This window comes from Candoia aspera, chromosome 1 (genome assembly GCF_035149785.1).
Source record: "Candoia aspera isolate rCanAsp1 chromosome 1, rCanAsp1.hap2, whole genome shotgun sequence".
Lineage (NCBI taxonomy): Eukaryota > Metazoa > Chordata > Lepidosauria > Squamata > Boidae > Candoia > Candoia aspera.
In genome coordinates this window covers 336,408,838-336,423,093 of record NC_086153.1, presented here as the reverse complement: position 1 = coordinate 336,423,093, position 14,256 = coordinate 336,408,838, and the positions used below count along the sequence as shown (strand labels likewise).

Sequence of the window (14,256 nt, the reverse complement as noted above, 5' to 3'; positions counted from 1 at the left end):
AAAGCAAGATTGTACCTTAGCACAATGATTGATTCTATGAAGAGTCACCTAGAATATACCAGAGTGTAGGAATGTCTTTTTCCTATGTGATTACTGATCTAGTTTCTTGCACTAACAACAAAATCTCAGCTTTTTTTTTTTTTTAAAAATCAGGATTGTTTTTTCTACTCTGTACAAGTTTCTTTGTTTGCTCAAAGTTCCATTAAAAAAAAAGGATGGCAAAATTCATTTCATTGTTTACCCTTGCGACTTGTAACTTTGCCTTCTGCTGCGAGTGTTCAGTTGATGGGAAGTGATAATAGGATTGCAAACTTTTGAAGTTAATAAGAAAAAGATTGCACAGCTGTGTATTAGAAGAAAGCATTAAGCCTCCTCCTGGTGTGACTAGTATTGTAGAATCACAGAACTAGGCACCCTGAGCTGGAGAAGTAATGATTAAAGTGGTGTGAAATTCACAGTGTCACTAACATCTTAAGAAACCATGACATTTTCAGGGAGGGAGGGGCAGCAGGGGAGAGAAAATTTGAATGGGGTTGCAAATATTTCCCCTTCCCAAAATGGGCTCTGGGTTTCAGATTTGTTGTGTTGTCATAAAGAATGCAAAAAGCTGTGATTTCATGTTTCTTTGACAGCTGGGAATCTTTCAGTAATCTTGTGATTTACTTCCTTTGTTGCTAAGCCCAGGCTTGGGCCAAAAGGCAAAAAAAAAAAAGTCAAATCTCGGGATTTGTGTTTGATATGTATATATTTGCTTGCTAAAATCTCATCAAAATTGTTTTAGGCGACATCTTTTTAAAGTATCCCATTGATTTTTTCTGAAGAGTTGCAGGTAAACAGTGTATATAACTGTGTCTTCCTAGAAGATGTTTGTATGGCTGTTTGGTTTCAGTTTTACTGTGTCTTTTTTATTTATATGTTGCTCTTTCCAACACCTTGCAGAGATCCACAGCTGATGCTTTGATTGATGGATTATATGCCATCAAGTCGGTGTCGACTCTCAGTGTCCACGTAGATAGATTTTCTCCATCTGTCCCCAACCTGGCCCTCCAGGCCTTCCAATGGTGCTCCATCACCACTGTGACTGAGTCCATCCCCCTGGCTGCTGGTCATCCTCTTCTTCTCTTTCCTTCCACCTTTCCCAGCATTACAGCCTTCTCTAGGCATCTTGGTCTTTGCTTAATGTGTCCAAAGTAGGATAATTTGGTCATCTGTGCCTTGAGTAAGAACTATGAATTGATTCGTTTGATGATCCATGTATTTGTTTTCTTAGCTCTCCATAGTATTTCTCTAATGGCAAAGTTCAAAAGCGCCAATGCTCTTCCTATCCTGCCTCTTCAAAGTCCAACTTTCACTTCTGTAGAGGGTCACAGGGAATACTATCGTTTTAGGCCTTTATAAATCCCTCACCTTCCTGGCTGGATATAGACCTTCATTTAATTTTCCACAATGCCCTTGACTGTATTTCCTGCAGTGTCTCTGACTTACCATTGTGCTGGGTCAGAGAAGAGATTCCACCAAAGGACACATTATACAAGGTCTCCTAAGAGAAGGACCCAGCTGGCAATTCACTTTGGATTTTTTAATATAAATTAGCATTTTTTAAAAATCAAACCAAAACAGCTGTGTCTGAGTAGTTATTGGTGAGAGATTTGTGTAATTTGCATTTGAATGAAAATGTATCTAATTTCAGCTTTTTGCAGCAAAATTCTCAAACTAAAACTGAATTATCATTTTAAATTCCCAATTCTCCAAAAGTGTCAGGTTTCAAAGAGCATTTGAGAAAAAGGGAAAAGGCTGGTTAGGGACAATTGTTTGCAAAAGAAAAAGAAGGCAAACAAAATGTGTCCATGCACTAATGTGGATACAGATTTTAGTACAATTTTGAAAATGCTCTCAATTTCAACCAAAAGGGCATAATGAACTTGCAAAAATGAGAAACCCAAATTAAAAGATTTGCCAACCTCTAATACCGATGGATATAATGATGTAAAATCAGGCAGAATGAGGTTTCCTGCAAAATCTTGCATTCTGGGTGATATCTTGGAACGGACAGTTTTAAACTGCATCTGTGCAGATGGGCATGGAAGAGTATAAACGTTTAGAATTCCCCAATTCATTGTTTTTTCCTCGTTTCTGCAAAGGTTTAGATCAAAGTTATTCTTCCTTCCCTATTTCCGCTTTCTTTTAGATCAAACTCAAAGACATCTTCGAAACCCCCACAGAGATCACACTTATCCTTGAGCTGGTGACAGGTGGTGAGCTGTTTGACAGGTAACACAGGAGAAATCTTTGCTTAATTGGCAGATTATTAATTAAAGATGACTAATTGAACAAAGGAAAGGAGAGTAATTTGTTGCCATGGGGAAAAGATGTGTTTGGGACACCAAAGGGGTGATTGGTTTAATCCACTGTCATCAGTGTCAGAGTCTCTAGTCCTTAGCACCCCTTCCACCCTGTTCCCTTCTGGCTTCAGCTCTCACTGAAAATGGAGGCAGTTGAGTTAATTCCTTAGAACTAATGGGAAAAAACAAGCCAGGTTTTCTGATTGACCTTACTTTAATTTGTTTAGATCAGTGTCTCTCAACCTCAGCATCTTTAAGCTGTGTGGACTTCAACTCCCAGAATTCCCCAGCCAGCCATGCTGGCTGGGGAATTCTGGGAGTTGAAGTCCACACAGCTTAAAGGTGCTGAGGTTGAAAAACACTGGTTTATATTGTTTTCATTTTTTACAAACAGAGCTAAATGGGAAACTGGCCAATTGCAAGGGGAAATGAGAGATTTCAGCATTGTCTACATTTTCGAATAGCTTTCAGCTTCACCTACAATCTAGTGTCCTTCTTGGAAAATAAATCCGATGGGTGGCCATGACCCACTGGCTCAGGGGATTAATCACGATGTTTGAGAATGGCCATTGCAAACCAGGCATGAAATGAAGGTATGAAATAGATGGCGTTAAGAGGAACAGCTCTTTGGAAAAAAGGGCCAAGTCACTGGCGTGTGAGAGGCCAAATAAAACCTCCTTTTTCATTAAGATCTAGTCATTGCTAGAGATTACGAATAACTAGCAATAGCAATTCCTAGGAATGCAAGTAAGGGAAGGATGTTTTCTTCATGCCTGATCTTGGCTGATTTTGAAAAGCTAACCAGGATCAAGCCTGGTTAGTCCTTGGATAGGAGACCACCAGGAAATCAGGGCTGTAGGATAGTTGGGGAAGTTGAAAAAGTATCCTGCAAAGCAAACCATTTCTTTGCTAAGAAAATTGCATGGCCACAGGCCTGAGGTCCCAAAGGTGTTCCCTGTAACTTTAGGGGGTCTTTCTCTTTTAGGCACAGGGAATTTTTTTCCCTCTCTTCCAAAAGGCAGGTTTCTTTCCATCTTCTGTGAATCTTTAACTGTGCAAAGGGACATCTGGGGGGGAGAGGGCACCAAAAAGTCAAGAAGACACAATCGAAACCCCCTCCCCCTTTTTAAATGTGTGATGCTGTTAGCCCTGCGAGGTAGTCCAGACAAGAAGCACAACAATGAATTCTAGCTCTAGCTTTATTGTTAGGTTACATTAACAGAATCTGGCAAGTCTGAAAGTATTTCCCCCCTCCTTTTCTTTGACTGCAAAAAACTAGGGAGGGTCCCTTCTGAGACACTTCCCATGCCCCTTTTCCTTCTGTGGGCTGAGATAGCTTTTGCATGACAGCTGTCTAGGCTGTGGCTCTTCCTCCTGTCTCCCAAGGTCATTTCCACAGACCATTACAGATGCCCACAAGTTGAGAGGGTTACCAAATGTGGGCTGCAATACTTTGGGTGACCATTAGATGGCAGCGAAGAGACGCAGACAACCCTGACTCTTGGCTGCCCTCTAGTGATCAACGGAACTTCTGCAGCCTTGTCTTGCTAGCCCTGGCAAGGTGAGCCTTTCATTCCCCGCTTCTTGCTCTCAACACTGTGTGGAATCACAGCTGCACAGCTGCAACCCAATTAAAGAGATGTTCATCCATCCATCCTACGGGCTTCCATTGGCTTATCCAGGGATGCAGTTCACAAATGGTTTTCCCAACCAAGGCAGTGGATTTCTTCATTCTTTGGCGATGTGCAAGAGCGCAGGACCACATGGCATCATAGAGGCTCTGCCTCATGAAGGAAGAATAAGAAATAAAGAGGATCGCTTCTTGCAAAACGATGCTTGTCGGCATTTTTTTTTAAATCATTTGAATTGAACAGATTGTTGTATTAAAGCATGCAGCCCTGGGACAGAGAACAAGGGAGGGGGGGGTCAGGCGAATGTGTGAATGGTCGCCTAGCAACCACTGCAGCCTTCTCCCTTTTCCATCTCCCAGGAAGAGGAATGCACTGGTTGCCTAGCAACCCGCCATTCCTGCCATCTCTTCTCCGCTGCAAAGCTTTCCAGCCTCCCCCTTCTCGTATCACACATTAAAACAGCAGAAAGGAGGCCAGAACACCCACCTGATTATTTATTTTTAAGTGTTTTCCCCAAGAAGCTGATTTGCAGGCAGGCAGGCTGGCCGCGGAGGGCAAAGGCATTCTTTTAAAATTCTGCACGCTGCTTCTTCTCCACAGGATCGTGGAGAGGGGATTCTACAGTGAAAGGGATGCGGCCCACGTGGTGAAACAGATCCTGGAAGCTGTCTCCGTAAGCCATTTGAATGTTCCCTTCCCTTTTCCAGGCTCTGTGGCCTTGCACCTGTTCCAGAGGGTAGAATCTTTGTTGCCAAGGAAACCAACATCTAAATTCTGCTCCCCTTCAAAGGCACCTTTTCTGCAACTGAAATTTTGTAGGCAGACATGCAGTTGAGGTCTCTGCTTCCCATGGATCTACACAAGAGTGCCCCTGCCTCCCATCTCCCTGATGGTGGGGGGCCCATGCGGGTGCATATGTGGGACTTCATTGTTTCAGTTATCATTATCTTTGAAAGCTTCCCTTGTCAAATCTCTGAAATCAGCAACCTGTGAAATTAACATGGCACCAGCATTTCCCTAGGATGATAATGATGATGATAAATTAAACTTGTATACTGCCCAACTCTCAGTGACTCTGGGCGGCTCACAACAATCAAAGAAATTGCAATCGATAATAAAACATAAAAGACAGTAAGATAGCCCAATCTTCTGGCCTTCCAGAAATGCATTAACTCCTGGCTCTACCAACTAGCTTGGGGATCTAAGAGTGATAGGCAGCCCTGTGGGTGGTTGGCATGAAGGCACTCTCTCCACCTTTTAGTTTTCCTCTTTTGCCTTCTTTTATCTTTTGTATCTTTTGTATGTTTATAATGGCTTTTATGACTTTATTTGTAAGCCGCCCAGAGTCACTTTTATAGTGAGATGGGTGGTGTATAAATTTTAATAATAATAATAATAATAATAATAATAATAATAATAATAATAATAATAATACAGTGTGAGGAAGCAAGGGGACTTGCTCTCCTCCGCTGAAGGCCTGGGTGAAGAGTAACAGTAACGTGATTTGCCAAGCGTCTGCTCTTAGTTTGGGTGAGGGGACTAATTTAGGATTTTGTTTTCCAAGGCAGAAAGAAGAGCAAAAAGAAATTAAGATTATCCTGCTTGGGCTTGTCCTCCTCCTGATAAGGAGGAGAAAGGGAGAAATGCAGAGAAAAAAGATGTAAAATGTGCCCCAAAAAGGCAGCTGAGGATCTTCTACATCAGTGTTTCTCAACCTCAGCAGCCTAAAGATGCATGGACTTCAACTCCCCGAATTCTGGGAGTTGGTCCACCCATCTTAAAATTGCTGAGGTTGAGAAACACTGTTCTATATGGAGGTGGAATACAGTTTCTGTGAGTCTCAACCCACAGTGGTTAGGGACCGTGAAAGTCAGCTGGTTGTCCAACTATCCTCTAGTCAAAGTATCTAAAATCTATTGACATGGTATTCATATATACCAGGGTTTCTCAACCAGGGTTCAATGGCACCCTCGGGTTCTGCAAGAGGTCACTAGGGGTTCCCTGGGAGATCACGATTTATTTTAAAAATTACTTCCAATTCGGCCACCTTCACATTAAAGAGGGAAGTTTCCTTTTTTATTTTTACTTTAAGAACTGTCATGAGTACTGATGGTGAGCAGGAGGGGGCCCCTATCCAGGGGGAAAAATGCATGCGTAGTTTAGAAGCTCTGAATCTCCCTTCGAAGAAACTCAGAGCAGATCCGCCTTGATATCTGGGTTTTATCCGTGAGGGTTTTCCCAGGCCTTTCAGTTTGGCAGGATTTTCTGTCTAGTAGGGTAGAACAATAAACACCAGGGACTCAAGCTACCGTCTCAGTGTGGTCCTTTGCTCTAAGGCAGGACAAGAACACTGTTAATGCATTTATTTATTTATCTTTATTTATTTAATTTCTATAACCGCCCATCTCAACAAGTAACTCTGGGCAGCTTACAATCAAAAACAGGCCTACACAGGAAACAAATATCATAATTTTGTAACTTCTGGCCTATATTTGAGCCTGAATATGCAGGGGTTCCCCGTGGCCTGAAAAATATTTCAAGGGTTCCTCCAGGGTCAAAAGCTTGAGAAAGGCTGATATATACTAATGTACACAATATTTTCATTATAGCTGCACAAGGCTGTTTGAAAGCAGGATCTCAGTATGCAGGAAGAGGGGGGTGAACATTTTCTCCCCTCAGCCGCTGAAAGCCAGCTGTTCCTTCAACGGCTATCAAACGGAGGAGAAATTTCCCACCGGTGTCAGGCAGAAAAAGGCAAGGAACGAGAGATGAACTCTGAAACACAGTCCAGGACCCAACTGAGCCCACCTTCCCTCAAATCCTGGAATTTTCTCTGCCCCATTAAATAGTTTGGCTTTGAGATAAAGCTAGAACACCAAATGCACCCATCCAATAAGATACCCAGCTGTACACTTTCCGCTGTGATTTGGTTGGGACGGAGTGCTGTTTTGGAAAATGACTGGGGGTAATTTCCAATATAGTTTGCCCCCAGCACACTCCCAATCGATCCCTGTATCCTGATCAGAGCAAGCATACTCGACACTCAGTTCCACCAACCAAAATAGAGTGAGGGTTATTTATAAAACATCAGCAAAGGTTTTTTAAAAAAAAGTTAACTGGCAAAACAGGATAAAATGCAGGCGAATGCAGTGAGAGAGAGAATGACATGAACAAGAATTGACATTATCTATCTCTACATCCTCCAAATATCAAAAAGAGCAGACCTTTCCAGAGCCAGTGGAAATAGTCCTGGGCATAATTAACTTGGGTAGTATCAGTAACCCTTCTATGTACATCACAGCAGTAGAATTGGCATGGAAAGTAGGACACCAGATTCCTCTATTTCAGCCTTTCTCCACCTTTTGACCCTGGAGGAACCCTTGAAATATTTTTCAGGCCTCGGGGAACCCCTGCACATTCAGGCTCAAATATAGGCCAGAAGTTACAAAATTATTCTATTCGTTTCGTGGGTAGGCCTGTCTGTATGTGTCAACAGTGTTCTTAAGCTAAACATAAAGAATGAAACTTACCTCTTCAATGTGAAGGTGCCCGAATTGGAAATAATTTTTTAAATAAATTGTGGTCTCCCAGGGAACCCCTAGTGACCTCTCACGGAACCCTGCTTGAGGAACCCTGCCCTATTTTGCACCATCAAAGAAACGATTTGATGGACGGCGATGATGTATCCATCATCCATCATCCACAGGCAAATTCTTTGCAGGTTAAAGAACAGTCTTGGGGAGAAATTGGAACAGAAGGGTACTAGAACAGATTCAAAAACACACTAAACCATTTGTTTGGATTTGGCTTAACGTGATTTGAAAATCATGATTTACAGTGTAGTATATTGTGTGAACCTGATTAGCAGCTGTTTATTTAACAAACAGGTTAAAACTGCCAAGTTATGGCTTGCTCAACCAATGTGTGCATGTACTTTGGTTTTGTGAGTATGTGTGCATGTGGAAGCTGCCAGCAACCGGGGTTGGAGAGAATAATTCACAAGCAGGGAGAAGGTTGCAGATTTCACCTTGCAAATCATACATTAATCTTGGTTTGCAATGACACCCCCTTAAGGGACATTCTTACTTGCTCTTAACGTGTAATTCTATTCAGCACGTGTTTCATAAATAGCATTCCAGAATCCTTTGAAATGCAGAGAATTCCATATTTGGTATTCAGCCCCCTCCCGCCCGCCCCCCAAGGAATTGCTCCCAAAAGAGAAGCAGCTTAAAAAACAGGACAGGCTGGAAAGAAATGGCAGCGGTGTATTTTTTATTAAGCTCTTTCCTGCAGTCTAAATTTCAGTACAGCATAAAAGAAAGAGAAGAAAGATATAGCTCTTAGAGAGAATATTAGTAGGTCACTGTTTCTCTGTACTAAAGGTCAGTGGAAGATGGTTTCCAAGGCAACCAGAGGTTTTAAAATATGAGAGAAATTCATATACAAAAGTAATCCATCGTTTGCTTTGCAGGAAAGTGGGAATTTGGCTCCATCACTCTGGGCTGGGAAGGAAATGCTCTTGAATGTCCAAAGATCACTCACAGCTGAGTGAATGAAAGAAAGAACTGGGATTTTTTAATTGTAGGGAGTTAGAGCAAGGTCCAGATCAGTTTGAGCAGATGTGACCAGTCTTTTGATATTTATGTCTGAATCATAGGTGTCCACAGGGTGGGGTGGGGACATCCCTCCAAAAGGCAGAGAGGCTTCCATCGCAATGCTCCATCTGCCATGCTGCTAATTTGCACGCACACACACACACACACACACACACTGCAGACAACCGTGGTCTGAATATTGAAATCCATTGCACAATGCTTGCTTTTGCACAGCACATTTAATCCCCAGCCAGCCCTACATCCAGCCACAGGGTTAGATTATGGCTCACCAAAAGGGCTCCAGGATGGCAATGGACCCTTTTCAAACTGCCCAGAGTTGTTGAGAGTTGGATGGCACACAAAGTTTAATTTGTTGTTGTTGTTGTAATGTACAACTAGATTCACAGTCAAAGACTAGTGAAAACTGAAAAATTCAAATCCTGACCAAGGACCTAAGAATTGTTAAGGTAGTGTCTGAGGATATAAGCAGTTCCAAGCAGAGTATTTTTTGTAAAATTAGGGTGTTCGGGTCTGATAATTTCAAAATGTTCAAATATCAAGGGAGTCCTTTTGGTATTGCTCCAAGGGTTCCAATCATGACTGGTATAACCAATAATTTATTTTTCCATAAGCATTCAACTTCAATCTGCAAGTCTTGGTATTTCATACCTTTTTTGGATTATTATTATTATTATTTTCCAATTGCCAGGCAGGTAGCAATAGATATTAACCAGGCTGCTGCAGCCAATTAGGGAGACATATTCAGGGCCTTGGCAGTGAGTTTGGAATGGAATGTCTTGTGTTTTTCCGCCGATCTAAACCTGCAACTTGTTTACTTGGAGGACTGACTAGCCCAGCCTTTCTCAACCTTCTGACCTTGGAGGAACCCTTGAAATATTTTCCAGGCCTCGGGGAACCCCTGCACATTCAGGCTCACATATAGGCCACAAGATACAAAATTATTCTATTAATTTCACCAGTAGGCCTGTATTACAGGCATTAACAGTGTTCTTAAATTAAAAAGAAAGAATGAAACTTACCTCTTTAATGAGAAGTTGCCCAAATTTGAAATAATTTTTTAAATAAATCGTGATCTCCCAGGGAAGCCCTAGTGATCTCTCGCTGAACCCTAGGGTGCCATGGAAGCCTGGTTGAGAAACCCTGGACTAGGTAACACAGGGCCACTGACCCTGAAATTACCTCATTTTGGGGTTCACCAGCACATTGATCCTAGAAATGACCCAGTAGCCATGTTGCAAAAATACAGCCAATAGCTGGGGTCAAGCAACTCATAAAGCTATGACTGGCTTTTATTGACTTTTCCTAAATCACTGAAAACTACAGTACAGAGCAATGTGCTTTTGCTGTGGCTAAACCCCGATATAACATTTATTCAGAATTATTCAGGAATAACTCACGTTCAGCAAAGGCTCCCTGCCGTTTTTAAGCAGAAGCTGCCTCTTTGCACTTTGTTCAAATTGCTTGTTACTTGGTCAGTGTGTGGTTCCTGTGTAATATCTGAATATATATGGCTTTATTAATGATTTGGGGCAAAACAATAAAATAAAAAGAAATCTGCAACTAAAGTAAGTACTGTACTCCAATTGTTTGGGGACTTGGACTTTCATCTGAATAAAAGTTGCATTTTATCTTAATAATTCAGAAACAAGGCTGTAACTATCCTGAACAGAAAGCAAATAGAGTAGATGCAAGCAATAATGGTACACTAGTTTTGACAGCCAGTTTGGTGCGGTGGTGAAGGCACCAGGCTAGAAACCGGGAGACTGTGAGTTCTAGTCCTGCCTTAGGCACAAAGCCAGCTGGGTGACCTCGGGCCAGTCCCTCTCTCTCAGCCCTGGGAAGGAGGCAGTGGCAAACCACTTCTGAAAATCCTTGCCAAGAAAACTGCAGGGACTTCTCCAGCAGTCTCCAAGAATCAGACATGATTGAACAGACAAAAAAAAACGTCTTGAAAAGCCTCAGTATCTGTAGCCCCTTGTTGGTCTACGCTGGACATGCTACTACTATGACATAGCATTTTAAGCAGTGGAATAGAATTGCCACAAGTCAGTTTTCAAAAAATTTGGAACGCAGTCTAATGCCACCTAAAGTTGCTTTGTCAATTGAGGTGGCTAATAACTTGATTAAATACATTAAATAAATAAAAATAATAAAAATAGCCATGTGCCAAAGGAATCCTTTTTGACAGCGTATAGAGGTAAGGGACTTTTACTACAGAAATGTTACATGCTTTTTTGTCTTTATTTCCTCTAGTATCTGCATTCAAACGGAGTAGTCCACCGTGACCTCAAACCGGAGAATCTTCTCTATGCAGATCTCTCCCCCGATGCGCCTCTCAAAATTGGTATGGTTGGGATGATGCAAACAGAAATTATTATGTAGTGAAACCTTGTTCTAATGGACTAACGGGGGGCGGGGGGGGGCGGACACAGGTGTCCATTATTCGCAAATAACCATGAAGTAGAAAAATACAACATTGCGGCAATTTACATCAAATGAGCGATGAAGGCATTTTGCAGATCTTGCAAATTATGTCCGTTGTGTCAATTTACGTCAGTTGCGCGAATGACGTAAATTGACATGAAGGATGTAAATCATCTTGGAGATTTGATCCAAAGCAAAAAAAAAATTACGATACATTTTGTCATATGTTATATAATGTGACATTTGTGTTAATTTACATGATTGGCGTTGTAGTGTCATTATATGGATAGGATTTTGAGTTTAACAGACATCTGGGAGAAATGGGCACTTTTTCCCCCAGATGACCCATTAAATTAAGGGTTGACTAACTTAGCAAGAGACACACAGAAGCACAATGACTTTATAGAAACATACCATTTAACAGTATTTTATGCTCTATACTAGTGTCAGCGGGAAAACCTCCCAAAAGAATTCCAATCCACAAGGTTCGATGATACAGAGAAAAGAGTTTATTTGTAACGCATTTGCAAAGGCGGGTTCCCTCCATGCAGGTGCAGGAAAGAACCAAGAACAAGGTTTACACAAACTTTTTATACCCTAAATCTGTCCTCCCCCCCTTTCGAGGGCTCAGCTCACAATCTTCCTTTTTCCTACCAAACAGGCAACATTATCTCATACATTTTTGCCCTATCTTCTAACTTATGGGTTTTGGGATGATTCTGCAGATCCTCCCTCATCCTTGTTTCAAGGTTTCAAAGTCTATCTCTACTCAAACACACAGTTCTATCAGCTAACCATCCTACACACAATTAGCTACAAATTCTTAACCTAAGCAATCTTATCTAAACACCCACATCCTTGTTTCATATATTCAAGGTTCAGGGTCCGTTCACCACCTGTCTCTGTCTTTTCGCTCAGTCATGAGTTTGAGGCACCTTCAGGGGATGCTCTTCACCCCCCCCTTCTCACACTAGGGAGAGTGGAGGGCAAAAGGAAGAGGGGCCGACCAAGGGCAAGGTGGACGGATGACATTCTAGAGGGGACGGACTTGTCCCTGGGGGAGCTGGGGGTGGTGACGACCGACAGGAAGCTCTGGCGTGGGCTGGTCCATGAAATCACGAAGAGTCGGAAGCGACTGAACGAATAAACCACAACACAGAATGATACTGCATTCCCTCCTTACGAGTATTTTTGTCTGTAACTATTGGTAAGAATGGAATGTCAGTAACATTCATTCTGCATAATTCTGTTAATTACTGTAATTTTAATATACTGGAATGACTCCTCCAGTGAGGACCAGGGAGACAAACCCCAACTGAGTCTCAAGGGGTGGGGGATGGCTTATGAATCAACCATAATCTATCTAAAATTCATCCCAGAAAGAATGCCTATCCATATTGGCTTCATCTGAGTTACACCCACCCCATCCTTCTGTAACAAAAGACTGTGATGGGTTCATAGAGTTGATTCTCTGAATTTGCTCGAGTTTCTTCATGTCCTGGAACAGGTATTCCAAATAATCCAAATCAAAGCAGAAGCTCAGATTTAATGTCTATTAAAAGCCTAGAATGAGTCTGGGGAAAATCATGTGCTGCAGGTGGAGCACAAACATATGATTGATTGATTGATTGATTGATTTGATTTGATTTGATTTCTGTAGCCGCCCATCTCAGCAAGTGACTCTGGGTGGCTTACAACAATAAAACTATAAAACAGTTAAAACAATTACAGTTAAAACAATTAAAATATAAAATAAATACAAAATCAATATACATGGCTGCCAAGTTAGCAATGTATGGATGTTAATACAGCCAAGAGCTGGGACCATCCACACGCTCGAAGCCCCAGGCCTGGGCACAAAGCCAGGTCTTCCCAGCCTTACAAAAGGTTATGCTCAGGATATTAGCTGCTACCACCAACTCATCTGGGCACTGGTTGTGAGACCTTAACCCAGAGTTTCTTAAAGGGTGGGTCATAATCCTGAAGGTGGTAGGGTGTCATGAGTGCCGTTGAGCTAAAGTCATCAGCGCAATGGCACTCATGACAATGACAAGGAAATAGGTGAAGGGGCACAAGTTAAGTAGCCATCAACCCACAACGACTAACGGCTAACAAACAATAGCTAAACGGATCACGGAGCCACCCAAGCCATCAGCGGCAATACAACGGGGATCGCCCAGCTGAAAGCAATCAGCAGAAGAATGAAAACCTGAGGATGGGCGATCCTGGAAACCCTCAACCAATGGCAGGGCAACGCATGGGACAAAGGGGGGTGACGTGACCGTGAGCGAGGGGGCGCTGACCGGCGCGGGGTATTTAAACCCCGCACCGGCGCGCTCCTGTCACTCTCAGCTTTTTTCTACCAACGTTGTACCTGCCCTGAAATAAACCAGAACCTGATTTGCAAACCAGTGTCTGAACGTTATTCAGAGGTAGGCAGCGCATGACATAAAGCTGAGAGTCATAAACTCAGCCTCGCCGAGCCCCACCGGACGACAACGAGCCGCGGGAGGAGTAGACGGCGAGAAGACCAGCAAGATGAGGCCGGAACGACGCGGGCAAGGAGGGCGAGCCGCGCGGCAAGAGACAGAGGAGGACCGACCGAGGCCAGAGGCACCGCGGACTCCCGGAGCCATGGACGCCCACCCCACCCGACCCGAGCCTCAGCTCCAACCCCAAGGGGAGATGGCGACGGAGGCAACCCGACCGCGGGAGGGAGCAGCACGACTTCCGAAACCAGCGGAGGACCCCGCGCCCCACATCGCACCCCAGCAACGGGCGTGGAGCGACAGCCCCACGGTGCTCAACACGGAGGAGGACGACGGAGACACCCATCAGACGGAGGAGGAAGCGGACCTGCGGCGGAGGGACGATGAACCCCACCGGCAACCCACTCCCGAGGACGCGCCAACGGAACCGGCCCCAGCGGCGGCGCGGGCTGTGGACGAGGAGGCACGAGCTGAACTCGCGGCCATGCAGGCTCAGCTGACGGAACTCTGGACCATGCTCCAGGCGCTCATGCCCCCCGCGCCACCCAACGACGTCCCCGCACAAGCCCACACCCCGAGCGAAGCACCGAACCCACACGGGCCAGCGGAGAGCCAGCAGACGGCACAGGCGGCCGACACCACACCCCGGGAAGCGAGAGGCGGGGCCGCACAAAACGCCCGGGCCCCAAAGGACTTCCCCATCTTCTTCGATGGGACCCCCTCAAAACTCTCGTTTTTCGTGACCAACGCTAGG

The 14,256-nt window shown here is 43.8% G+C and overlaps 1 protein-coding gene across 1 annotated transcript in view; it reads left to right on the top strand.

Moving 5' to 3' along the window:
• The window catches only part of LOC134490881 (calcium/calmodulin-dependent protein kinase type IV-like), a 48,646-nt gene that overhangs the window by 16,954 nt on the left and 17,436 nt on the right, over positions 1-14,256 (top strand). Inside the window, exons 4-6 of the mRNA XM_063294241.1 lie at positions 2,189-2,271; positions 4,574-4,646; positions 10,843-10,933. Of these exons, the coding sequence (XP_063150311.1) occupies positions 2,189-2,271; positions 4,574-4,646; positions 10,843-10,933 (247 nt within the window). The remainder of the gene's footprint in view (positions 1-2,188; positions 2,272-4,573; positions 4,647-10,842; positions 10,934-14,256) is intronic.